We start from the raw sequence: 27,759 nt of genomic DNA, 5'->3' as shown, positions 1-27,759 counted from the left end.
GCGCTGTAACGGAGCGCGAGAGAAAAAGGAGTGGAGGGTAAATAATCATGGGTCGTTACGCGGGGCAAGATAAAGGACCGCGCCGCCGCTCGTCGTTAGGCTCTATCTTCGGGTTCCGAGATAGATCGACGTAACGTCGCGTCGGGTTTACGCTCGTGCCACCTTCCCGGCTCCCCCCTCCCCCCCCCGCCGCCGCCGCCGCCGCCACCGCCGCCGTCGCCGCCACCGCGCCCCACTCGAATGAAAAATAACGCTGCCGCCCCCGAGAGATGAGCGCGCGCGTTGTGTTCGCTCGCGCTGAATTGAAGACCCTGATGGAATGAACGGGTAGAAATTCCATTATTCGAACGCTCGACTGTCCGAACGGCGTTACCGTAATGGAAGGAAGCGAGCATTTTATGCGAGATAACAGCCGAAGGGCTGTAAAAATTGGCTGAACGTATGCGGGATGACAGTTGACAGAGTTGAGAGATGAGCAAAGCTCGTAAGTTACCCTGTCGCTTATATATGCACGAGACGTGAATGTCGGGACATCATACCACGCACGTCTACCGCATCTCCCTCCTCCCCCTCCACCCCGCCCCATCCTAGCTACCTGATTATATTCGGTGAAATTGTTGGATCCTTGAATGAAGATTCTCAATTATGGATCGTAACGGAGGGAAGGAACGTTGAGGGGAAAAAAAAAAAAAAAAAAAAAAACGAATCTCCAAATGCGAACGGATCTCACATGTGCGATACGCACGTACGTCACTCGGAATCGATTACCGTTTCGCGAGCCGACGTAAACGTCGTTGCTTTCAAGGAATCGGCTTTCGTTATTCGAATTCTCTTCTGTCATTTCTGGCTTTTGATGCGTTTCCACGAAGGTTCGTGGGGCTATATATGGCCCCGTAAAAGCATAGTGCTCGTATATTTACGTTAGCTCGTTGCGCGATGTGAGTGCACATGCTGCTGCTGAATTTTTCAGGTTCTAAGCAGAAACGGGAAATTCAGGAAAAAGAGAGAGAAGGGAAGGGGGGAGAAAGAGAAGGGAGGAAGCATAAACTTTTAATGAGATAGGTATTGTGAATCTGAGGCTCTTCATATTCATTGGATTGGAAATCGTAGAGCGAAAAAATATTATTTGTTAAATTTATTCCTCTCTCACTCTTTCTTTTGCCAATGGTTCTCGTACGATTATTTATTATTTCCCGAACGCAGACGTATTAAAAGAATGAAATTCAACGAGCAGGAATATTTTTTATCGCAGATAGATCATTTAACATGGAAATACCAGCGTATAGCAACGGTGTACCAAAAAATTTATGATTACATTCATTTCGCATTATTCCATTTTCTTCTTGCAATGAAAAACTAGATGAGAAACAATAATCGCGATAGAAACAGATAGTTTTGCCGAAGGCGAAATATAAATATCAAAAAAGTAAAACAAATTGTTTCGCATACACCATTGTTCTAACGAGCGTATTGTTCGATGAGAATCGAAATTGCACAATTGCAAGTATAATAACTTAGCGCAGACGGCGTACCGAAACTTTTTGCTCAAAGAAACCAACGCAAGAATGAGAGACGAGAGGTCGGGTTCCGACGACGAGACGTGGCAAAAGTTTGACTTAACAGCTATGCGCGAAAGAAGGCGAGGAGCCACCCTCTACGACAGATGGCGGCGAATTTCTGTACGTTAGTATTGAAAGAATCGCGAGAAACCGGGGTGAGACGACTAGAAAATACCATCCCTCGGCCGGATCGTCTCGCGGAATTGCATTGTCGTTAGCGACAGATTCTCGTGCTGCCTCTGGAAATGCTCATCTCGAACCTACTCCTTCTCGATCCTTCCATAAGCGCGCACCGTCCACGCAGATGGCTCTCCACATTCCTCCTCCGTTCGTATAACATTTTCTCTCACCCCATCCTCTCATTTCGTGCGTTTCGAATAAGGGCACGTTCTGACGACTCTGTTCTCCAACTGAGAAACTCTTTGCTTATCGCATTGGTCGTTGCTCTCTTAGTTGATTTTTTTTTTTTTTTTAAATAAAACAAAAGCAAATGACGACGAAATACTCTATTGGGAGATTAAATTTCGGATAAGACGGTAATTAATAATCGAGAGTTCACTGAATTTAAACTGTTCGAGCGTGACAATATTGCGAGAACATCGCTTGAACTAACGTCGTTTCCTAAGCTGACTAGTGAGAAGGATCATAACCATGCAACCCCGACCATAAACGACCCTCCAGAACGTGGTCATCTTACAGGGTATAACGCGGAGCTGCCGGAGAGCTTCGAAATTAGTGCACACCACGTCAAATGCAGTTTACAGTGTAAATGGACTTCAGGACAGGAATGCATAGTCGATCGATATAGCCAGCGGTCAGTACACCGTACACAGGTAAATAGCCGAATTTCCAGTAGAACATTACAGATACAGGAAGTACGCATTGTGCATTACAGCGATTAAAGGATTTAAAATGGATAAGATAATTGAAAGGAATGAAAATGACAATTACAATCACGATAGTCGATGTGTTCTTTAACCATAATAATTACATACATTTCGTACATTATTTCGTACATTATATCTATAAAAAAAATTGATGAAATGCGATTAATATGTTATTCATTTTTACATGCGCGAGTATGGGAAAATATCGTATTTTCCTTTAATCTTGCATGATTACGCAATAGCGGCAGCTCCAGCAAAAAATTTCGAACGGTATTCGATGTAACTCAAAATACCAATACCGTTTTCCAATATATCCGAAAATAACGGAACGAAGGTATTTCTAGAAAATAGCTGTAGCTTATACAAATGTAAAAATTATGCAAATCCGACAAACATATAATGTCAATGAATGAAAGATATATATTTTCTATTTTGAATTGTAACGAGGAGTCGGCCACGGTTGATTGATAAATTTGTGTGGCAGAAATATGACCGACAGGTAACCAGTAATCAATTAAATTCGCCAAATTCCATATTAATTTGTCGTACCACGGGAATGTCAAGTAGATATCAGTTATCCCGCAGCAGGGGAGAAATATGTACCAATAATCGATCTCGATATTGCAAGATCGAGCAACAATTAATAATCGATAGAAAGGCTCGAAAGAATTTTTAATTTTCACGAATGTGATCTTGGCACAACAATGCGTTTAAATTGCGTTATCATATATTTAAATTGAATTATTTTACGTTCGTATAAAATTACCAAACACGTTAGATTCTTCTGATGGAAGCGTAGAATTCCAAAATGTTGAAATTCAACGATCACCCCTTAATTAACTTTCCCTCAATTAGCGACGATATATGTCTTTTAATATATACCGAGGAAGTTAATAAAATAGAAATAACTTTTATAACATTCCAACGGAGATATCAATTTATGAAATATATAACTGTTGTTAAAAAAATATTCCACGTGAAAGAGTATTTTATCGTGGAGAGGAGAGAATCTAAAACCGCTTGCGAACCGTTTCTGAAAATTTTACGTGCTGATGGCTGTCGGACAGCTGTAGAACCACGCCATGTACACGCTCTCTCGCGAGATAACAAACAATCAACTGTGTGCTTAGGATGCCTTCCGCCGCCTCGATAGACGGATCCGCTGGATTTGTATTTGCATGCTTATCACCGAGTTCGGAGTAGATTTGTTCCGGCATGCGCATTTACCGCTCGTATGGTTATATATCGTTATCCATATTTTTGCAATTACGTGAAGTGTTAACTCAGTTGCCAGATAACCGCAACCCTGCCTCACTTATTATTCTTAAAAATATATATATATAACCAAGATTCGTTAATAAAAGTCCTGAAATTTAATAATTTAATTTTGAGCTTTTATTTTTAAAATAAGCACCAGCAGAATTATATATAATCTCAAATGACAATTAAGTATTTTTATATCGCAAATAAAATATTATATAAGTTAAAATATTCCATAAGTCAAGTTTCTCGGTCGTTACAATATGCCGTCCTCGAATTCATCTACATCTATTAAAAAGTTTTCTCCCGTATATATATATATATATATATATATATATATTTTTTTTTTTCGCGGTAAAGAAATCATTGTACACAGTCCGTAAGCTGGCTTTGATTTCCTAGGTGCGTCAAAGGGTTTAACGAATGAGCCTCGTTAGTTTCTGATTCATCGCGAATGTGATGATTCATCAGCGCTCGACCAATTTCCGATCCATCTTCGTTGCCTCGTACGGCACTCGTATCGTAACAAGGGCCATTAGATCGACGCATGGCTGGGATTTCGAGGACCGGACGGAGTTTTGCACGGTCGTCGGAAAATAGCGCGTGCATTCCACCGTTGATGGAGTGCACTTACGTAAACGTACGCAGGTGCGCCTAATGGCTTACTATTTACTGGCATAGCTGCAGCAATTATGTTGTCTACATATTAATCGGGAAACGGTTTGAGAAAATACTCGTCGATACTCTGGAATCGTCGCGTAATCCAACCGTAAAATAACAATGAACATTCAAATTAAAATTAAAAAAAAAAAAAAAAAAAAAAAAAAAAAAATAAAAGATTCGAAAATGTCGGGGAGAACAACGGATTTATATCGCTCGCCTTACGTAAAAACTGCCAAACAAACGTGAACGAAATAGCGCGATTAATCGCCTCGATCGGGCTCTCGATGGGATCTCTCATTTTCTCGCGATGACATACACGTCTGATTACGGATCGCGGCTGGCATCCCGGATAATATTTGTCGGCGAGATCGGAACTCGCGCAATCGAGTTCCGCAATATCGACGGGCGACCGATGAGGAAACGAGACAATTGACCCGGCGGCGACGGCGACGGTGGCAGCCGCAAAGTTTGCGCTCGGCTGCCTCGCGCACGTTCCACCACCGCCTATTGTATCAGACGGTCCGCCGTGACGATCGCGGTATAGCGACCGGGGGAAGCGTATTTGAGTTTCGAGCGTGAGTCGTGATAAATTGCCGCGGAATAAGAACGGGCTCCGTCCGCGTTCTTCGAATTCCGTCCTAATTTCCGAACGAACGGCGACAAACGGCGACGAAATCTGCCGACCGCCGACGAGAAAAGTTTTCGCGCGGCATTCGTGATTGATGAAGCGCCGGTACGACGACCGTCGGTGGCATTAACGCCGATTCGATCTCGTCGCCGATAATAAGGACCACTCTCGACGATCTGATTTGTATCGCGCGGCTATCGATTATTCGCGCTCACGATATTTGTCTCGCGAATCTAAGAATAATTATTCTCGTCGAATAATTACTCGAGAACGAAGTTTGACGATCGGGACTCGTTGAAATTTTAAAGACGATATCCATATTTAGTTTCATTGAACGGTCAGAGTTTTGTAATATTCAGAGAATCCTTTTATTAATTGCTTAATTAAAAAAAATTAATTATTTAATTAAAAAAATTGACAATATCGATATTTTTACGTCGAAGGGAAACGAAATCGATTTCTCGTATTTCGTTTTCAATTGAATAACATAATGTATATATCTTCTGATGTATTTTTTTTTTATGGAATAATAATAAAATAAAGTTGTACTATTTAGTTTTTATCCATCTATTACTTGTTACATATGTGAAGTTAAAACGGAGGCAATCCGCTCCTCGATGATTTTGAAAATGTTAAAATTTGAAATTTGGAATTCTGATATTTTAATGGCTACGCGATATTACAAGAGATCACAATTTTTGAATATTGTTGAATGTCATAATGGACACATAATGTCTATTATCGTGACATTTTCCACTCTTCTACAAGAGAGACTTCTACGGACAAGATGAGAAACAGACGTACGTTTCCAGCGAAATAATAAAGTCCCCTTTATTTCTGACTGCGAGATGAATTAATTTTCGCGAAAAAAGCTGGCAATCTCTAAAAACTTCACTCTTCATATATACTCGTATACGAGATGTCGTAATGTCGAAAGAACACATGTCGGAGGTATGTCAAGGAAATGCAAATCGAGAAAGCATAAATATTTATAAGCGAAAGAAAACCTACGGTTGCGTAACAGCGCAGTTACATTTATTAAACGCAAGGCGGTCTCACGAAGAGTGCTTCAACTATCGCAATTAGTTTCCCGCTCCCGTGCCGTCCGGGTAATTAACTCTTGTAAATGAAAGTTTTATTAACAGCCGCTTCTCCCCGGATTGCGCGCCGCTATACGAATAACTCATCTGGTATGATAAACGCTCTTCAAACGCGTAAGTACTTGATTGTCGAGTCGTTTAAATGTGCCACGTAACACGCGGCGGATCTTAATCGCAAAACCATCGACAGATCTCGCTTTTGTTCCTGTTAAGAGCGCTGATTAAATCCTCGATGCGACGCAACAAGGAAAATCTCGATGGAAAAAGATTGTCGTCAGTCGTCATCCATTTGAAAATATTAACTTGTTAACATTTGAAATGTGATCTAATGTTCAAGCCGTAAACCGTTTTTATCGCGTTGCTTTCATGATTTCATCATAAATCGTATGTGAGGTCACAGTTTTGCATACTCATTACGTAGATAAGTGATAAAAGATAAAGTCGGAGCGGTTTGCCAACTCATTAACATAAGATTAACATTCATCGTTGGGGTCAGAGTAACTTCGCCATAGCGGTCACGTTAACTTCTAACGAGCAGCGGTCGAGAATTAAATATGAGCGTGTATCTATTTGACATCTTCACAGTTTCAAACACACACAATTCGGAATATTTTATTGAATTCAATTTTACAAGTAAAAAAAAATACACATATTGCCTTTAGCTAACTCGTTTTTGCATGTATTATACATCAAAGAGAAAAGTGGAATATTTGAATAATTTAACTATCCTGGATCTAAATAGAAAAAGAATAAAATGAGGATAAAGAGGTAGGTAAAATAAAAATAAGAAGTTTTCGATACTCCAAAAATATATCTATAAGAGAACCGAGAGAGAGAGAGAGAGAGAGAGAGAGAGAGAGAGAGAGAGAGAGAGAGAGAAGTAGCACTTCTTATAAAGAAATAAAGCACTGGAAAAACCTCTATTGTGATGCGGGATATCTAAATTATTCAGATATGCAAATTCAATTTTATTCACATTTGATACCGAAGGAGGAAAAATACCAGTAACCCCGTTAAATTTAAATGTCCCTGTTTCCGCAGATTGAAAATCTGCGAACCATCGCGACACGACACCCGGCGGTAAGGCGGGGAGGAGGGGGAGGATAAGTACGATCGTAGGTATCGCGAATGTCTGGCACAAACGGCTCGTGAAAACGAGTTGAGAACTCCCTCTACGCGCGCGCGCGATGCTTTCGAACCCCCCCGTCGGAGGCCGTCGACAGCCCGAGGGGGGATGTGAGAGACGAGGGTAACGAGGCCCGTAACCGAATTTCCAGATCGTCCGCTTCCCGACGATCCTCCTTCCGGGACGCGCGTCGCCGAGATCCCATTCTCGCGAAGTGGAGCGAGAGATTATGCATTGAACCCCTCTTCCCGTCTGGAGGACGGAGAAGTGCCACTGATTGCCTGAGTTTCGCGTTCGGGGCGACGACACGCTCGACTGACGGGAGGGAACCGTCGTGTTCGCGGATCACCTGCGGGCGATGGTAGAGAGAACAGGGTCTCTCGGAAATCGCGAGAGAAAAGGGAAATCAAATTGAAAATCAAATAAAAATTAAATTTTTAATTAGAGCGACGCCTCTCTCTGATTAACGATCTTTTTCTCACCGATATTTTTCACCGATAAATAAATTTCAATATAATTTTACTTTTTAAGAAGAGAGAGGGAAAGAAAGAGAAGCGAAGAATTCTAATTTTATTAATAAATTAATTATTCAAAATTAATTCTGCAATTAAGATCCTTCCTATCGCTATTTATTTAAAAACATCGCAAGAAACAGCAAGATTTTATTGAGTTAATTCAATAGCTCAAGCTAAATAATAATTTTAAATTTAAACAAATTTAATTCAAATTTGTTTAAATTGCGCATAGATATAACTGCAACATAGTTTTAATGGTTTTTAAACGGCAACGACCAATATTTATTCCGGAATTTTGGTAATGACGGCGGGATCGGTCGCAAGCTGCTCCGCGGAAATTCTCGATGTCGTCGCTCAACTGTTGTTACAAGATTTTCGGCGCCAGATGGTCGACAAGCTCGACGCTTTTTCAACGTAGTTTGCGAGCGTGAGTCCGGCAGTTTTTCGATATTTTCCAACGCCGTCAACACCATCCCCTTTCCTCGGCTCATCCGCGCGCGTGGACGAAGATGAAGTGGCGTTCGATCCCCGAGAACCGAGTTATACCGGAAATTCGAAGCTCTCAGCACTTTCATCTCGCCTCTAGGAAGTGGGCGGGTAAGAGGGGGGGCGAGGAAGCGAAACCCCGAAAGTTCGCTGCCGGCAATTAAGGATCGCTCCTCGAACGTCGAGAGTCACCCGATCGGACACCGCGGAAGCCGCAGGCATCCTTAATAAGGACGTCAGACGGGCGAACGGTGACTGCCTGGAATTCCGTCCGCCATTTAACTCTCTTACCGCTAGGTTTTACTTTTACTCAACTGACTTCGTGCAAAACGCACGAGGTAGGTAACAGCTCCATCTGCTACGGTTGTATATAGCGATCTATCACAATGGCGCACGCACACCCCGAAGAGATTACACGAGAGCGATAATGATAAATGCTGATAATAATAATAACGAATAGATAATGCGAAATGTGCTGTGCGAAATGTTCATCAGGAGGATATTATCTGATGCAGTCTGATACGGGATTAAACAAATCCCGAATTATATTTCACATTAGCCAGAAAATAAAACGAAGGGCAAACAGGGAAACGGTTCTATATATAAGTTAAGATAAAAAAAATGGTGGCATCATCCACCACGACGAACGAGGCAGTCGATGAAGGGCGAGCGATTTAAGTTCGATTGTTTCCTCTCGGCGCGGCGGCCGTCGCGCTCTTGTATGGGAAAGCTACGAAAATGCTCTTATCGCAAAGAGGATTTTCCTAACACCGTCCGCCAAATCTTCCGTGTCGGACGTACACGAAGAGTAAGCATATCCCTCTAATCTTCGGCCTCCCTTTCCTCTTTCTCACGCTTCTACATGCATATCCTCGCACACTGCCATCGCGGCATCCAACCTCTTCTTCACCGTCCGATCTCTTCTCGCGCGATGCTTTACAGTATTTATTCCTTCGCCAATAGAATCTGAAATAAAAACGGTTGGCGGAAGAAGCGGAATGCTTGAAATTTTGTAAATAACGACTGAATAACAACATGGCTGGTAAAGTCTCTATGCTAAACAGCTATAAGAATTGCGTTTGATTTAGAAGTGACATAATCCTCCACCGATCCAAGCAATCCGTTCATTTTTGCGACATCAATTAGATTTTAGTCTAGATTTGATAATGTGAATTTTTTAAAGATACATTTTAACACGTACTGATTTGATTTTATTTGACACGAAAAATATTTGTTGATATATAATTGTATTTAAAATACGAGAAAAATTACGACAGAGAAAGTAACACATAGTATACATATTTTATTTTCTACTTTTTCTCTTATTCGAGCTGTAATAAAGATAAATAAACAACAAATGTTTACAAAATAAAACAGTGTAGAAATTTTAGTATATAATAGAAGCTTTTTTGAACATATATATATATATATATATATATATATATATATATTTAATATATCTTTATTTTAAATTTTCATATGAGATATTAAAGATATGAGATATTTACGTAATCAGAATAAATGATAAAATTATAATGATTAAAATTTCAAATGATTTGTTACATCATTAAATATGCATACATTTATTATAGATATTATAGCTAAATGAACAACAAAATGCAAGCAAATAATATCCGCGTGGGAGTTTAGCAAATCCCAGTGTTACCATCCCTGAGTAATCAGGTAAAACGAGATATCGAAGCGGGATTTAAAATTAAACTATATTTGTTTATTAATGAATATTTATTCAAAGTACGATCTCTCTTTGAATATTTTCCTTGCGTAGCAACATATTCAGTAAAAATGCGCAAATCATCGCCATTTTTGTTTTTGCTCGCGGTTTAATAACACAAAGAATAAAACGCATACATTATAATCCAGAAAATCCAGATAGCTCATAAAATATGCATATATAATCGTTATAAAATTGATAGAGTCTCGTCTTGATCACCCATCGTTTATTCCAAATCGATATCATTTTCATATAAATTTTTTTTTATTCGCAATAAAATCGGAGCTCGATATTCGTAAATTCGAATTAAATTATATATCTTTTTCAACCATTCGGGAAGATATCTCATCGAAATGCAGCGCAGTGCTGCTTTTAATTCCTTTGCCCGCATAATTACGAAGCTTTTATAAAATTCGAGGGCGGAAGAGTCTATTGTGTATATCATCAGTATATTTAAATATTATTTAAATTATGGTTCCGTCGCTAAGTTTTCTTTCACTGAAGGGGACAGCAAACTTCTTCTTGACGAACGTTCGTCTCGTTGATACATCTTCTTATGAAGATGGAAACGATATAACTTTGGTGGGAAAAGTAAGGGAAAAGAACTTGAAGTTTAAATTTAAATTGAGATAGAAGTCGTATGGATCGGGACACACAGGAATAACTCGCAAGAAATTCTGCGACATTGGAGGCGAACGAAAGTTGTTATCAGTTGCAAACGAAAGAAAAATTAAATGTTTTGAGATAAAACTGTAAAAATAAAACTGTAAAAACTCAAATGTATCTTCATATAATTCGAAAAAATAAACTAATTATGAAGAAATATAAGGAAAACCAATATGAGAAGCAATGAAAATTTGAACATGAAAAACATCGATCTTATTTTATCAAATCTCTTTTTAAATACTAAAAATATCTAAAAAAGTTAAAAAATGTAGATATTTTGTCTTAAACAAAATAATAGGAAAAAAATTTAAATATAGATTCTTGGATTGTTCCTATAATACTCAAAATTTTTCACAATGATTTCATTATTCAAATTTTATGTTTTTATGACACTTTGATACAAAATATTTATTACTTTTTTTCTTTTAATTTGTCACTTTCTTGCTGTTATTAATATCTTAATAATTGCAAATAGATTATTGATTTTTCAATCACTGAGGCATTTATCACATAGATATATAGATAAAGCTTACATAGCTTCTATTAATTACATATTGTGGCACAAATAGCGATTTATCTTTGTTAACAAAATTTTCTCGAGTGTTATATTTTTCTATAATTTCATTGCTCTTAATATTAATATATTTTGTTCTTTGTAAAAAGAAATTAAAATTTTATGTAAACTTCAAATATATTTAATTCTGTTAAAGAATCTTCTTAATAAAGCATTATTTCTATTGTTGACTAATACAAATAAGATAAAATGTAGAATCAATATCAACAACAATATAGGTCAACATTATTTGATTCCTTTTCGCAACGAGCGATAAACGCAATGAAAGTACAATATAATGCATTTTATCAAACTCACAGTTTTATGTATTTTACTGGTTTGTTCAGATTAATGATTTTTACAACTGTCATTGCGAAGCACTTCTCTCTGTGGCATGCGTTGATGACTGATAAGTTTACATTTATCAATAAAACCGTGCGTGAAATTTTGCGTGATGCTACTCTTTCATTGTTATAAACAAATTCAAACAGCGGAATGTTACGCAAACACGAGTACTGTTGGATTATCGTTTCATACAAGTATAATAGACACACTGCAACAACAGATAATGTTATAGTAAACATCTCCAAGCTTATATTAGTGAATTATTCGATTAATATTTAGGTAGAGAGCTTCTGATATTGTTGCATTTTCATTATCATAAATAAATAAGCAAAATCAATAGCATTAAAATCTAACATCATTAGAATTATGCTGCTATTAATCCTCGTACAAAATTCACAGAGTCAGAATTAAATGTCTAATGTATTTATAGCTTAATATATTTAATCTATAATTTCATTTCACCGGCCGCGTTCGTGCGCGCGTCGCGCGAAATGCTGCTTCATTTCATTTCCTCGCGATAGATTTTTATTTTTCGCACAGATTTCATCCAGCAACATCTCGCACTTTCTTTTCATGATTTGTAGCCAAACATTCACGCAACACGGGATGAGATGTTTCCAAAGCTAAAAACCCGGGAAAATTATTTCTCGACGTCCGACGCGTAGCCGCATTACCGGGTTATGTCGTTCCCTCTCACCCCCCCATCCCCTCCCACCCTCATCCTCTCCCCGTTGGCATGGCCCCCGATACCGACTGTTTTCCGCACCTGTCGGAAAATCTTTTTTCGCTCGCGCCCACGTTTTCGGCGCGATGATGAATAAAAGTTCTGCCATCACGTACGCTTCGAAAGCGCGCGACGTGCGTCGACATTATTAAATTCCTTTCTATATTACGTTTTCTCGAGCAGCGAATGTAATCTTCCCTCCACCCGAGCCTCTTCTACTCCCCTCCCCCTCCCCCCCTCCCCTCCGTGAACCCGAAGAAAGGGAGTTTCCTTCCGCGCGCCAGGTAATAAATACACCTCCGAACAAATTGCTTCGACCATTTGACATCGCGCGCGTCGCCCTGCGTGCGACGATCTAATAACAATCACGTACAAGAATGCGGAGCATGTAGAGCCACCCCTTTTACTACTCATGCATCCCGCTCAGCTCCCGGCTTCCCCATTATTCGTCTGAAGCATCTCTCTCCTGCCGATGAATGGAAACTTACGTCGCCCGGATATTGGAATTTCCTCGATGAATTACACTCGGAGCTTAATCCCGTCATTTGCAAATTGCTCCCAGACGGACAAATATTTGGGAATAGCATCTTGCAGATCGAATTCATGAACAATAACGTCGCAACAACGAATAGTATACAAATACTGTATGTGCAACTAGTAAAAGACTCCCGTCTATTAAATCGGTAATTTTGGTGTCGTCAAAAAATTTTCAACACGTCCCACATCCATTTGCGTTAATTAATAGTTCGATTCGCGTTTCATTTCCTCATTTAACACAAAATATAAAAATCAAAAAGTCAAAATTTCTCTTTATTTAAGAATTGAAGAATGATAGAATAATATATTGTCTGTCTAATGCTTTGAAGTTATTCTTTCAATTGAACTCTTAATGCCTTAACATAAGTATAACTTTTAAATCACATATAACGAGATATTTTCCTCATTATTGTAGATTCCGATAAGGGAGACAATGTTCTAGCCGTACCGACGATCTCGAAATCGATAGCGCAATGGCTTCTGACACGCCCGAAGCACACTGATACTAATGTGCGTACGGTTGAAACTCACACATACACACGCCCGTGCATACACACGCACGTAATCGCGTCGCCAATTGGATCCCCTAGCCAGGGATGGAATCAAGCTCAATATGTACTCATGAATCTGAATCAATTCAATAGCCGAGTGTCGCTGTATTGAAATCACGTGTGATATTCGGAAAAAAAATTGCTGATTCATTCGATGTTGTTATACTTACGGAGTGCTTCACTTGCGAGGTGCTCGGTACAATCAAGCTCCTATTGAAACTCAGAAACTGATTGTGTCCAAAATACACAAAAATATGTTACAAGCACTTCATATTTTATAAAGATCAGTGTTGATGGAAATAAATATTCGATCTTTACTGAATATTTTATATACGAATTATATATCAAAGAAGGAAACTCTTTTTTGAAAAAAAAAAAAAAAGAGTAAATTAGTAACGATTTTTGTGAAATAATTTATTTGCGACATAATTTATTTATAAGACAAGTATTGTAATTTGCAAATAGTAACATGAATATTCATAAATAATTTTTATTCTTTATGTTCTGTTGAATGATTCAGTTATATTTTATTAAAATTTTATCCTACTTATAAATAATAACTATTTTCTAGGTCATTTTCTTAATCAAAATATATATAATTCAATTATTATTCAAAATAACCAAATTCTATTTTTCAAAATATTAATGGAAGTTTGGATATTATTCATGATATATTTGATTACATTTCTATCCGTTGTTTGCACACAGACATACGTTTTAGGTATATATACATGCACACAAAGTACTATATTGGCGGTAAACAATTACGTTCAACTAGATGCACTAATTACGTTCGCATTTCCGGAGCGCACTGGAGTCATGCATTTTCAATTGTATGCGAGCACCAATTATCAAGTCGCTCTCGGTAAAATCGGATTTCATCCCTCGAATTTCAGTCAAGAGAACGAGAGCCTCTCTCATTTACGAATTCGCAGCACTACATTGAATCGGAAATCTTTTAACATTGCGCGATTAATCTGTGACTCTGTTCTAGTAGCGTAAAGACCCGATTGGCATTCTTTCTGAAAATTCAATTTTACATCAGGCTGGAGAGACAGAAAAAGATTTTTGAGATCAATTTATTTCCGAATAATTTCACAATCCACTTAGATTCCCTCAAAAGTTTTTTATTCGTCCATACTTGTACAGAAATCGGATTGCTTTTCTCGAACGACAAAAAAATCAGGAGCGTGCTAAAAATCATTACAGATCGGTGATACAGATGTGTGCCTTTTCCGACTGGCAACGATCATATCCCTCGGGCGCGTGGAGACGACGTGAACGGGGCTTTTCCGATGAAAAACTGATACTTTTCGGCGAACACCGTTCGATCTTATTGCCCACCCCCTCCCGCGCGTCCCCGATATAATCTGCCGCGGACGCGGCTCCAGTTGCTACGGACTTGATTGATGGCAGCGTCGGTTCATCCGCCGATAGCCTCCTTCCGCCTCTCCTGCAACCGGCGAATATCCTCGATACGTCTCTGGCAGGCACGTACTACAATGGTCGCCTCGGTTTCCCAGGCGTGAGAGCGCGGTGACCAAGGCTTCCACGTGAGGGGTGAGTGGGAGTGCGACGCACACGGAATATTGCTTTCGCGGAACAGAGACGAAGGGAATCGCAGTCGTGTCGCGGCGGGAGAGCGGGGGGGGGAAGGGAAGGGGAGGGGGCGCGGGCCGTGCGCAAATTACTTGAGGTTTCCGGCAACTGGCGCTAATTGAATTCCCCGATGAATCGAACTCTGCATAGGGCGCCCGAGCGGAATATTGGCTCTTTTCAACGGCGCTTTCAATGGACACTCGGACCGACCGAGCGAGCGAGCGAGCGAGCGAGCGAGCGACCGGCCGGCCGGCCGGCCGGTCGACCAATCGGCCGGCCAACCGACTGACCGCCCCCGGTGTGATTCAGCTAGGCCAAAACACTCGACACAGAGAGAATTAGAAAGATCCGCGCATAGAAAGAGAGACCGCGGAGAGAGACGCGGTTCATTATATCACGCTCGCGCTATCCTTCCGGCAAGATGCGCGAATCTTCCACGCGATGCGTGCTACGAGGGCGAGGAAAGTGTAGCGTTGCTCCGCAAATATTTTATCACGTATCTCTCCCAAATACAACGACGACACTACTACTTAAATATACATCTCGCGTGTACATATTTTCCGCCGCGCGGTTAACGGTCTTTGTTAAAAAAGCACGGAGTAGCGGTAAATTGAATTTCCGTCGCGAGCCTTAAATGCGAGACAGCGCGCAGGGCCGTCATACCTCCGACAAAGGAGCAAAGGAATTACGAATTATGTACCCGGGGCGATTACCCAGGCGACATGAAGCGATGAGACGGGGGACGCTACGGGGGGTAGGAGGGGGGGGGGGTGCGTCGTCGCGATGACGACGTCGCGAATACACGTCTGCAGCGCGCGAGATAAAGGCCACGGCTCTACGGCAGATAATTACCCTGCCTTTGGCTGGTATCCCGTATGCACTCGTTATCAGGGCGTCGGGATAAGCAGACGGACAAGGGAGAGAAAGAAAGAGAGAAGGGACGAAGAAAGGAGAGAAAGGGAGAAAAAGAGAGGGAGCTTGAGCTGCACCCTGCGAGTCTTGCTCTCCGCGTCTCTCCCTTTTTCGCGTTCGTCTCGGCTCGGCAGCGCAAATTAAATGACCGCGAAGGTGCTTTGAAGTCGGGAGCTCGTCGTGGGAAGCAAGTAATTTATTCTGGGGTCGCGACGCGAACAACGGCGGCCACGTTCGTTGATTGTGGCGCGTCAGACGCGTTAATTCGCGTCGGCAAAACGCGGCGACGGCGGTTTCGGCGAGCGAAGATACGAGCGTACGCTTTTCTCGTTGAGGCACGGTGAGAGTTGCGCCAGCGCATTTCGCAACGCGAGGAAAATTGTACCTTAACGTCTGCCACGATGCCACGAACGATGCACTTTCATTGTTTTTACTTCCCTTTTAAGCAGCGCAGCGCAGCCCAGCGACAACGACGGGAATATCTATTCCTGGCTTTCAGACTCGGAAATTTTTCAATTAACAAAGATTGATTGAACGAATCAATATACATAAAATAAACAAAAGTTCAATTCGCGACATGAAACTAAACTGTAAATGTAATAAAATAAATAACGGAGAGTGTACGAGTGTTCGAATAATGACATTTTCGATGTGTATAAAATAACACATTCGTGAGAAAAAAATGGATGCGTGCAGTTTTTCGATTTGCAATAGTAATGCCAATACTGTTCCGTGGGGATTGTTACCGAAATTGGGGGAGGAGGGGGGGGGGGAGGGAATTGCCGCGAGCTTCCCAATATATCCTCCCCCAATTTCGCCGCGAGACACGACTGCAAAATCCTTCAGTAAAACGGGAACTGTCTCGGTGGAAATACAAAACGGCGGGAAGGTAGTTTTTTAATAAAGCCAGAAATGAAGGCAGTAACTCCGGACTTATTTGCGCTTATTTGTGTTTATACGAGTGGCGCAGGGTCCCTTTTAAAAACGGGGAATGCGAGGCGAGGAAATGAAGTGAGGTCGCGTCGCGAATTAACTTCCGACCGCGTTGAATAAATAGCCGGTTGTCTACCCTCAAGGATGACGCAACGGTCGCGCTTCTCGTCGGAACCATGGCGCGTTCACGTCCCAAAACGGGGTTAACGTTAAAATCCCCCGCTCACCGTGCCCTCTAAAAAGGGGATTGTTAATGTCTCGAAATTGGAGCAGCCGTGACAAAAGTTCCACCGCTCCACCGGTAATCATGATACACGACGCGCCTGTGCCACCTCTCTTCCGGCCAGCTTTCCCGCTCGCTCTCTTTCCTATCTGGCTTTTATATCATGCGAACCTTCCGTAAATCCGCGTCGTTCGTCTCGCTGCCGAGAAACGCAAAACGTCTGCCGGCGCATCGATCAGAACCAGCGCGCGAAGAACGCGCGTTGCGTTATATAACGGAATTATGTTACTTATCCAATGGAACCGCGGAGCGGCAGTTCCGTCTCGGAGTTCTAAAATAAATAAATATCCGCACACAGATATAGAGAAACGATGACAATAAAGTTAAATCTATTACCTTTCATTCGAGAACACAAAGACGGAATTAGAATAAAATGTGGAACTTTGTTCGCCGAGCGACACCGAAATTCGGAATGCGAGGCCGCCAAAGATGAAGTTTATAGAGCGGTAAATCCAGCGAAAATAACTTCTGTCGATAGAAAGAACGCGTTTTAACCGTTGGGAAAGACGTGAGACGGGGGAGAGACGTCGGAGATCTGTATCTATGTCGCGAGATAAATCGCCGCGTTTTGGCGTTAAACGTGCAATTTTTGTAAGGTAGAGTGCTGTCACGAACTACATTTCGTCTGCAATTCAGGAGAATCAGGGACGCGCGACGCGGCAGTAAGTTTACCGAGAAAAAGAGATGGAGAGAGAGAGAGAGAGAGAGAGAGAGAGAGAGAGAGAGAGAGAGAGAGAGAAAGAGAGAGATACGGATCTCTTAAATAACGCCATGTATCTCACATTCATCCTGCATCAGCTTGCGCAAGTCCCGGCCATTTTTAAGCGGCGACCTCCTCGCCGAGACGCGGATATCCGCCGCCGTGGAGTCCGCCTCATTTTTGTTTAAAAGTAATGCGGCGATTTCCCCGCCGGCTTAGCTCGGTTTTTCTTTTAACAAAGAGAAACGTCAAGGAAAACTAATAGCGGGGGGATAACGAGCCGAGGATTACCGAGGCTTAGCGCCGGGGAAAACGGTACGTCGGATACATATACCGCCCAAATATGATGGATTACTTCCAGAATTGTATAGCACGCATTCATGGCGCATCGCGTGCGCTTTATGCGATTCTTCGATAACCGTTTCGCGATAAGCGATAGTTAACACAGCGGATAAGGTGTTTAACTCCTAATTGAGACAACATGATTATTGATCACTCGAGTTTATAAGTATATCTCTATTGGAGAGCTCTCGCGTTTACTCTTCGTTACGTCTAAATAGCTGATTTTGTCATTCAACGTCGTTCAAGAGTAAATGGTTTTAGCCCGTAAAATTTAGAAATAAACAAACAGGAAAAGCTTCTCTTTTCTTTAGTTTTGATCGATTTTACTTCGATGCGTTAAATAAAAAATATAATCGTCAAATATTTAAAGTTGAAAGTATTAAATTTTATCGTTAAAGGGATTAATCTCAAATCTATTGCAAGAATCACAGGAATATATCTACGGCTCTAAAACACTCTGTATAAATTGTTAACATGTTAAAATATTTATAAACAACTATGTTAAAACAGAGAGTCAGCTACTAATGGCTTAAAACTCTGAACTCTTCGCGGTCGCAATAATACAAAAGGTGATACGCGACTCTATATACGGAAAGACAGCTTTAGTAGCGGACGTACACGCAATGTGTGCGTGTGTTTTGTATTAACAAACATAGAAGCCCTCCAAGAGTTTCGCGCCAATCAAAGGACTTGCGTTTCCTCGTTAGCAAAATTTCCAGTGCGCGCATCGGAATCGTACGTCTCTCGGTCGTTCGCTAACTGTCGGACCATACACGGACTCGAACTACTGACAATTTATGGCTGCTTAGAGATAAGAGGAATCACTGCTCCTCGAGGACCGTACCCAAATTTTGCCAGTCTGTCATTTATAGAATAATACATAAAGATCTAATCTTCAACAATCTCTGATTGAAAATTGCGTATTTTAAATATCGGATAATTATTTCAATAATTTCACACAAAATTATCAAAAAAATAAAGTATTTTGAAAAAAGACAAATTTAACTCAAGTACCACAGAGTATTGGTTACAGTATTATCGTGATTAAAATAAAAAAAAAATTTTTTTATTACAATTAAATAAAAATTAAAATTTTTAATTTTTTTATTTCCTGTAAATGAGATGCTATTAATATAAATAAGGTGAATTTCTTCTTATACATACTGACATCTTTTTCCATATAACTTTGACAAATATATTCTTCATAAATTTCAATTTTAAATAGAAATCTAGTTACGGATATACCGTAAGAAATTTTCAATCGTCGTAAATCAGAATCAACGTTGCATTATCGTAATCAGAAAATCGTAAATAAAATTATCGTAATGCGTCACACGCGAGCGAGGAGACGGAGGAAAACTGAGCGAAGAGAGCCGGAGGGGAAAAGTAAGAACGAACGAAGCGTAATTGAGGCGGATCGAACGTGCGATCGAGCGGAGGCGAATGCCGCGTATTATTAAACGCGGGACGCACTCTATCCGATAATACGCTCCGTCGCATCCGGCATTATCGGAAACTCGTTGCTCCGCCTGGTCCGAGCCGTATTTAACGGTTGGACCGCGAACGAGTCGCGTTCGGAAATGGCGAACAACACCGACGACACCAAGAGTGATGATCGGAGAGGAGATTTCTTTTGGTGAACGCGTTAACGAGTAAAGCCACGTAACTAGCGGGCGCATTGTCGCGTTCGAATGCACAAGACGGGGTTGGCTGAATGGCATCCACCCAGAGGGTTGTCGCGCGAACCGACCCTCTCGATGGCGAACGACAGAATCGCTGACGTTGCTTTTTCAATGCGCTTTTATGTCCCTTTGATTCGGATTCAGTTCTTTCAGCTTTGCCCCCGGATTTGTTCGATTTTGTAACCTTCCACAAACCCTTCCACCCCCTCCCCTCCCCAAGACAATAGAATAATGCTACGCGTTGTCATTTCTCGCTCATATCTCCGAATCTATACGTTTAATCCCGAATTGTGCGCTCTCTATTGCAATCTATCACAGCGTAAATTTCATAACCGGTTTAAAGCAGATAATACGTAAATTCTGTATTCATTGTCAACAATATATCGCCGTATTAAGCCTCTTCTTCTTGATGAATCGGAAAAATGGAGTTACGCGGAATTAATTTCCATTTATCATGCAACGATCGGCTCAACGTTCGGAATCAACGTTGGGGATCGAGAGAGAGAGAGAGAGAGAGAGAGAGAGAGAAAAAAAAGGGAGGAAAAAAAGGCTAACACGTCCGAAAAATGATCGAGTCCGATCGAACGCGCCAAGCAGTCTCGTCCGATGGAGTGCATCGAACAGACACGCTGAATGATTAATGCACTCAGGCAAATACTTTCAGCGCATGAGGTTTGCCGTGCAGCAGTTACGCCACCGCTGCTGTCTGCCGCTGCCGTTGCCGTTGCACGCGATGCACTCGGGCGCGCCATTAGGACACGATTGATCACGTGTATTTGTAACTGCTCAAACGTTACCCGCCGAGTGATCAATCGTGCAACCAACCCTTCGACAGGACCGACCGACCGACCGACCGGTCGAATTCCGAAGTACCCTACTACTCGCGACTCTCGCCCCAGCAGTCAATGATCTTCTCGAGCGGCGATGCGGAACTGCGGAACACCCTGAGAAGAGGGTCATGTGAGGGAATTTCCAGGCGAGCTCTGGAGAGCTTTATCTCCTCTTTCTCGAGTGAAAGAAAGGGAAGGAGAGAGAGAGAGAGAGAGAGAGAGAGAGAGAGAGAGAGAGAGAGAGAGAGAGAGAGAGAGAGATAGGGAAGGTAATAAATTTCCCGATATCTATAAATCAATGAAAAATAGCGCTATAATCATTAATAACAGCAAATAAATAATTTTGTCAACTCTTGTTAACTGAAAAAAATGCGTCTTGTAAAGATATTTTTAAAGACTTCTTTTTACAATGTTAATATTTTTAAAAAATATAGACGATATTAAAGAAGTTGCCTCTTTAAAATATTCTTCGGCATTCTTCGGCATCAAATTTCGAAATAATTTTTCTTTTTAAAGAAGAAATATATTAATAAAATATTAAAATAAATATAAGCTACATTCTACATTTACATTATCGGGTAATAAATTTATTAATCTTTTGTATTTTTAAATTGTTTCGATTACTCTCCAAAATTTTTCCGTAAACAAAATTATTGCATTCCGAAATAATTAGAATATTATTGTTTCCCGATAATACCGGCGGTGTTTGCGAAGGTTTTTGGATACAATACGTGCACGAAATTTTTCAAGTTTCGCCGCAAACGGTATAAACTATCGATCGAATGTTTTGATGCGGGGAAAAAAAATATTTTAAGGTTTCGGCACACAAACAAGGTTCCGTACATGTCGCTGGAAATATAATTCTCGGAGAACGACGTATCTCGTTTCGGCACGCTCGGCCGTTTCCTCCCCGCAAACGCGTTTAGCATAAATTATCGGGTTGACTCCTCGCGAGTTCTCGCGCGAAAGTCTCGTCGCTGACAAACTTGCCGAGTCGACTTGCGGAAGTCGACATGAAAACACAAACGGCAGGGCGGTTAATAAGGAAGGAAAAACAACGCCTTAAAAATGCAAACGTGGTACGCGCGAATAATAAATATCTGGCCGCTGTAACCGAGAGTAAAACACGAGGGACTGGAAGAAAGTAGGTGGCAACAGATTTACGACAAGCAGCTTTAAGTGAAGAGGAAAAGAGAAACGAGCTAGAACGAAAAAGTGTAAAGAGAGGAAACGAGAATGCTGAAACGGGATAGAGAAGACGGGAGAGAATATACGGAAGCAAGATAGAGAAAACTACAAGAGGGGAATACGAGACAAGTAGGGAACAGAAAGAAAAGAGGGAAAGGGGTAAATAAGTGGAGAAATGAATGAACAAATACTGAGTGAATTACGGCTTGGAAATGAAAGAGGACGAATAAGATAGGATCATTTATATCACATACTTAAGAAGTTACTACATATAAAATGGTTTATTCCGCATTGTAAATATCTCAAAATGATTACTGTATGCATCAGCGAATAGACGTTTAATTAAGAAGAGAAAGAAACTAGTAAAATTAAAAGAGAGGAAGCGCGCAACACGTAATAAAATGAAATTTAATATCTAGAAATTGAGCAAACAAACTGAAAATGATTGCAAAACACAGAAACGTCAAACCCTCGCGAAGCTGGCGAAATAAGCACGCGGTGCTTTGCTGCATTACCCGCAATCAGCGTTAGTCGCAAAATATATATATATATATATATATATATATACATATATATTTGTAACGGGGAGAAAGAGAGAAACGACATTAGAGGGAGACGAAGAGACGTTAGAGGGAAAAGCTTCGGTCGCTTTCTCCAAGAGAAACCATTTCTCGGCTTCGCCAAGGAGGACGAGAGGAAGAGGGGGAGAGTCGTAGGCGAGACGGAAGGGGAAAAAGACGAGGGCAGATGGAAACGAGAGAAAAAGAGAGAGAAAGAGATAAAGGAAGAAAGGGAGAGAGAGAGAGAGAGAGACTCAGGCAAAGTGGAGAGGCAGCTCGCTAGAAGCTTCCTGTCCCCCGCCGGAAGGAGGAAACGCCTTTCCTCCATTCCTACACACCCCCGTACGCCACCTAACCATCCTCTCGTACCCCCTCGTATCACTAAGGTACCCGGTACTACTTCGGTCTCGTTCACGACAACGAGATATTTAAACAGCCGTCCCTTGACTCGAGTGCAACTCTAGCGATGTGATTTACAATAACGTATCTCTCGCGCATAATACGCACTTCTTCTCGCTACAAAAAATACAAATATAGCTTTGGGTGATATTTTCGAATTCTTTTTATTATGTCAAAATTCTATTATGATCGAAAAAAATAAATGTAAACCAGACTGATCGTGCGTATAACGTTGCCAAAGAATATTTATTTATAAAAAAAACAGCTCTTTCTCCTTCGGGCGTGTTCTTCGAGAAATATATCGCGATATTCTCCCAAGCTTGGCGCAAACCTCCATTCTACTTCCGGTGGCTACGTTTCGCTTTCGAGAATTGAGACGCGAGCGCGAGCGGTAAACCGACGGGAGAATGCTATAACTTTGCCGTTTCCCGGTCGACGAGACTTTTTGAAACGGCCTAAGAGAGGAGGAATCAAATAAAATTCTTCTCTCGACGACGAAGAGGAAGAGCATCATCTGGGGTGGTTATGGAACGGCGCGCACGTGTCTCGAGGCGAGCACGAAACGCGGAACGTTTCGCCGTTCCCGTAACACGATCCACATATCGCGACTCATGACTTGCGTACCGAATAAAATAAATTCGGCGCGGTGTAACACGGAAAGATAGACTTACCCGTGCAAGTGGCCAAAAGACAAATCGCCAGCAGAACCGCTCGCTTCCTGGGCAACCTGCAAGCAGAGGAGCAGAACGATGATTATTGATTGAACCCCCTCCCCCCCCTCCTCCCCCTCCTCCCCCCTGGGCCTCAATCGAGAGACGAATCGAGAGAAGGGTAACGCTCGACTTCGACTCGGCGCTATCAGACTTGCGATTAGACGGATTAATCTCCCGTCATGCTCCACGCGCGCGCGCGCGCGCGCGCGTTGGAAACGCTTAATTAATCGCGCATTTGTGGCTTTCGCGCGGATCTCTTGCTCAAAATACATGCTCGTTGGATGTTATAGGGTCGAGCGTTAACTTCCTAAAACCATAAATTATCAATTGTCACTTCAGAAATATTTTACTATAAATTATCGCAAAGCGATTCAAGAACGATATTTTATCTCCATATTTTTGTATCGATAAATGAATTATTTATTAAAGCGGACATTTGTATTATTCGTCTGTTTATATATATATATATATATATATATATATATATATATATATATATATCTACAGATAAGTAATAACGCAATTTTCACAATTATTTGAAACAGCTCCAGCAAATTAAGCAACAGCAAATTAATATTACCTCAATATTTAATTGATGATCGCTTGTAACAGAATAGAAAATTTAACAATAACGTGTTTCAATTTGCTATACGCAAACTGTACGCATATCTGTATTAATGGTTTCAGGAGTGATACGATAAGCGAATCAACCAATATAGATGAATAGATAACCGCATTAAGCGGATTATATTCCGTTAGAATATCTCGGCCTGCGCGATCCAATAACAGGTATCGTTTGCAACTGCAAGTTAAAAATAAAATCCCAACAATCCCGACTGACATTACAGAGAGACGAGATACGCCATCGTGTCAGCGTTAAATTTCGCTCCGTAGGTGACGTATTTTTAAAACGTGGCACTTTTCATTGGATTATAAATACCGCTGTGCTTGTCTCTAACTGACAAAACTCGGTTATCCACCGGCAAAATTGCCGTGCTTAAATAAAGTTATACAACGACACGAACTCGATTGTAAATTTGGCCGGAAACTTCAATTGGGTCGACGGAATAATCTCAGAGCTGAAATTATTGCGAAAAAATGATCGTAAATACCAGAGTATCGATGTCATGACAGGCAATGTGCGTCGTGGTAATTACGCATCGTCAATTTTTCATATTCATTTTGTAATTAAACTGCAGCATTTCTACGCTTAAAAAGATAAAACGATAAAATGATAACAAATATTAATATCTAAGCGTATCTAAATAAAACACAGAAGCTTTTCTTAAAACAAAGCTCTGGAATATGGTTTAAGTTTCACATTAAAACCATTCGCCTAGATTATTAAACTACTCTATTCTCTCTTCTTGCAAAATGTGGATCTACAACAAAATGATGAATATTCAACGGAATAACGGAACAATAAAGTAATGAATATTTAGCAAGAAGTAAGCACAGGCTGAAAGCTGCTGCCGCTCGAGTTCTCAAAACATCGAGCAGGATTGTACAAGGTATTTTTAAATCAAACAGAAAAACAATTCCTATTTTTAATGATAAAGTATTTTTAACTACTACACAAACTATTATACAAATCCCCCTTGTGTATTTGAAAATGCCCTTTTTATATCATTAGACCGTATCATTACACGCTTCGGTCGAACCGTATTATTTTCTTCGCAAGCGACATCGTTCTCGACGGAGAATCGTTGCCACAATCGGGCGGCAGACCAAGTGACATTTGCCATTACCCGGCGGGTTGACCATAGGTATGTACATGTCTGTTACATACTGCCATGTCGGTTACATAGGACCGCCAGCCCCGGTTACACGGACCGTCCTATGACATGAACGGTAAACAGTCTTGGGTTAATTGGCGATATCGACTTCGCCGTCTACGCCGTCGGACGAGGATGGAAAAATGAGCAACAAGTCCCCGGCACAGCCCCTACCCCCCCCCCTCCCTTCGCGCCCGCGGAAAAATTTCCACATCCCGCGGGGAAGTTAGTGCCGTGATGGCACATTTTGTAAAGTACCATTCCGCGCGGCAAAAAATTAAAGCTGTTTTTAAAAGGGTAAAGCGGAGCTTTTTCTTGCGCGGGCAAGTTGTTACGACGTAATTTTACAGAAATCTACTAGGAGCGGCGTTACTTAGACGAGGCAAAAATGAGAGAGACGTACGTATGCAGCCCATTTTAACCGCAGGTGTCGTTAGTAAAATAGAAGTATACAAAAATATATAATCTTGCTTAAGCGCAATCTAAATTATGCACTATATATAATTAGAAAACCACTTGCCGTGTTTTTGTTTGTTACAGTCTAGTTTCGTAATGTTTTCGAAGACTACTAAGTAAAATGTAAGCATCTAAGCGATTAAAAAGTAACATCTGGTAGAAAAAAAAAAAGATCACCATTAATATCTGTCGCTCAAAATTTGTAATAACTAGTTTCTTTTTTAGGTAAAATGGACTTTTGAACGAATACATACATTTCGTGTTACGAAAATAAAAGTGGTTTTACACGGAACGCGGAGTAATAAATCATACTGACCATCGCGCAGTTATACTGACCACTTGGTTTTACGAATCTCCATTCGGAACAATCACCGCGTAAATTAAGTTGATTTTTCCTACTAACATGTTCCTTTTTTTTTTTATCATCCTTGAACAAAGCATGATGGATTAGCTCTTGCGATAGATTCTCAGAAAGATCTATTATCGTATATCTATTCTTCCCGATTTAAATATTAAACGGAGCTGCAACAGCCATTTTCTCTATTTCGCGCGTTAGAATTAATCTCGCTTCAAGTCACGTAAAGTGGCATCACCAGCGATAATCATAATTAGTCTACCATGCATGCGTGGAATCATAAATGCATTGAAATATATATATATATATATATATATGTCACATCGCCATATGCGCCTATCACCTTCGGGCGCTTGCCCCTTCAATTACGATAATGGTGGGTTTGAGTGAGTATTGCTCACGCTAATCGCCGCGGGAAATTAATTTGGACGTTCGCACGGCTATCTTAGTCTGGCTTTGCATAGCGTCGCATTAAATTAGATAGGTATCCTATTAAAGCGGCCGTGCGAATTGCATTTTACGTCGTCACGTGTGTGTACGGCGGACGTGTGCACGCCACGTGAGGATACACGCGATCTGTCGCCTTAATCGTCGTGATAAGGCAGCACGACTCTTGTTCGTGTGTTTTTCGTATTAATCGTTTCGTTTGACCATTACCGCCGACGCCGACGCCGCCGACGCCGACGCCGCCAAACGCCATTATCTGCCGCACGGAATTAACGGAGATAACATTTGCGCCGAAGATAACACTGTGGCGTTTCCATTCAGAGTGACGTTTCCATTATCTGCCACATGCACTGTGCGCGATGTCGGCACTCGGGACCGATTCGAAATATGACGACGTCCCTCGTCAACGTCTCCCGAAACAAGACGTAAGACGGATTGTAAGATGTCGTAAGAAGAGTGTGAATCAAAAATCGAGTCCAAGTCCGATCTAATCTTCGCATTCTAACACGTTGAATTGGACACGCCAAATTGCAATAGTCTCGCAGTTTAAATTTACATAATTACAAATAACAAAATTTAAATATGTTTATATATGCACCTCTCGTTTTAAAATACTAAGTTGACATTAATTAATTATACAATTGTAAAAATATTTCACATTTTATTCTAGAGTTCCATCTATTTTTACACGTTAAATCAAATAACGCCGGTCACCGATGAACACACCGGTGACACTCAACGTGTTAATTAGCCGTATTTTTCGAGAATTTCCGGTTCCTGATTACGCGCGTACGCAATTGATTCTAAATTTTCACGAAAAAGAATATATACCAAACGTGAAATCCACGCGTTGCATCAACGTCCATTCATCACGCGCGCGCGCGCGCGCGCGCAAATGTTTTAATCACGATGGAATCAGTGACAAATAAGCTGCGATAGGCAGACAGTTCGTCATCGTATCGACAGCAATCACGTCTCGCTAACGATTATTATGTCCGATCGTTATTACGTCAAGCATCTATACGTCGCAAATTCTTGAGTAATAACGTGGTAATTTAATCACAGCTTAACGATGTAGCTTCGATTTAGCGTTTTATGCGCGTGGGTACTGAAATAACGAGGAATTCTCGTGGGATCTGAATAGTATTATCCGCATTGTTATTAGACCATTCGCCACGACGAATTGAAATAGAAAAGCTTTTTAACCCGATGAAACTTTAATTTGACTTTTTGCTCTCTTTTCGGTGTCTCGT

The 27,759-nt window shown here is 41.0% G+C and overlaps 1 protein-coding gene across 5 annotated transcripts in view; it reads right to left on the bottom strand.

The window, feature by feature from the left end:
• Cad87A (cadherin 87A) overlaps positions 1 to 27,759 on the bottom strand; it is a 178,697-nt gene that overhangs the window by 66,867 nt on the left and 84,071 nt on the right. For all 5 annotated transcript variants that reach the window (XM_089079860.1, XM_089079861.1, XM_089079863.1 and 2 more), the window contains one exon: positions 23,432 to 23,487. In XM_089079860.1, the coding sequence (XP_088935986.1) occupies positions 23,432 to 23,487 (56 nt within the window). The remainder of the gene's footprint in view (positions 1 to 23,431; positions 23,488 to 27,759) is intronic.

Source organism: Pogonomyrmex barbatus, unplaced genomic scaffold (genome assembly GCF_055798465.1).
Source record: "Pogonomyrmex barbatus isolate J1 unplaced genomic scaffold, ASM5579846v1 scaffold3, whole genome shotgun sequence".
NCBI classification, from domain to species: Eukaryota; Metazoa; Arthropoda; class Insecta; order Hymenoptera; family Formicidae; genus Pogonomyrmex; species Pogonomyrmex barbatus.
The sequence above is the reverse complement of the archived record's forward strand: the minus strand, read 5'-3'. Positions and strand labels throughout refer to the sequence as shown.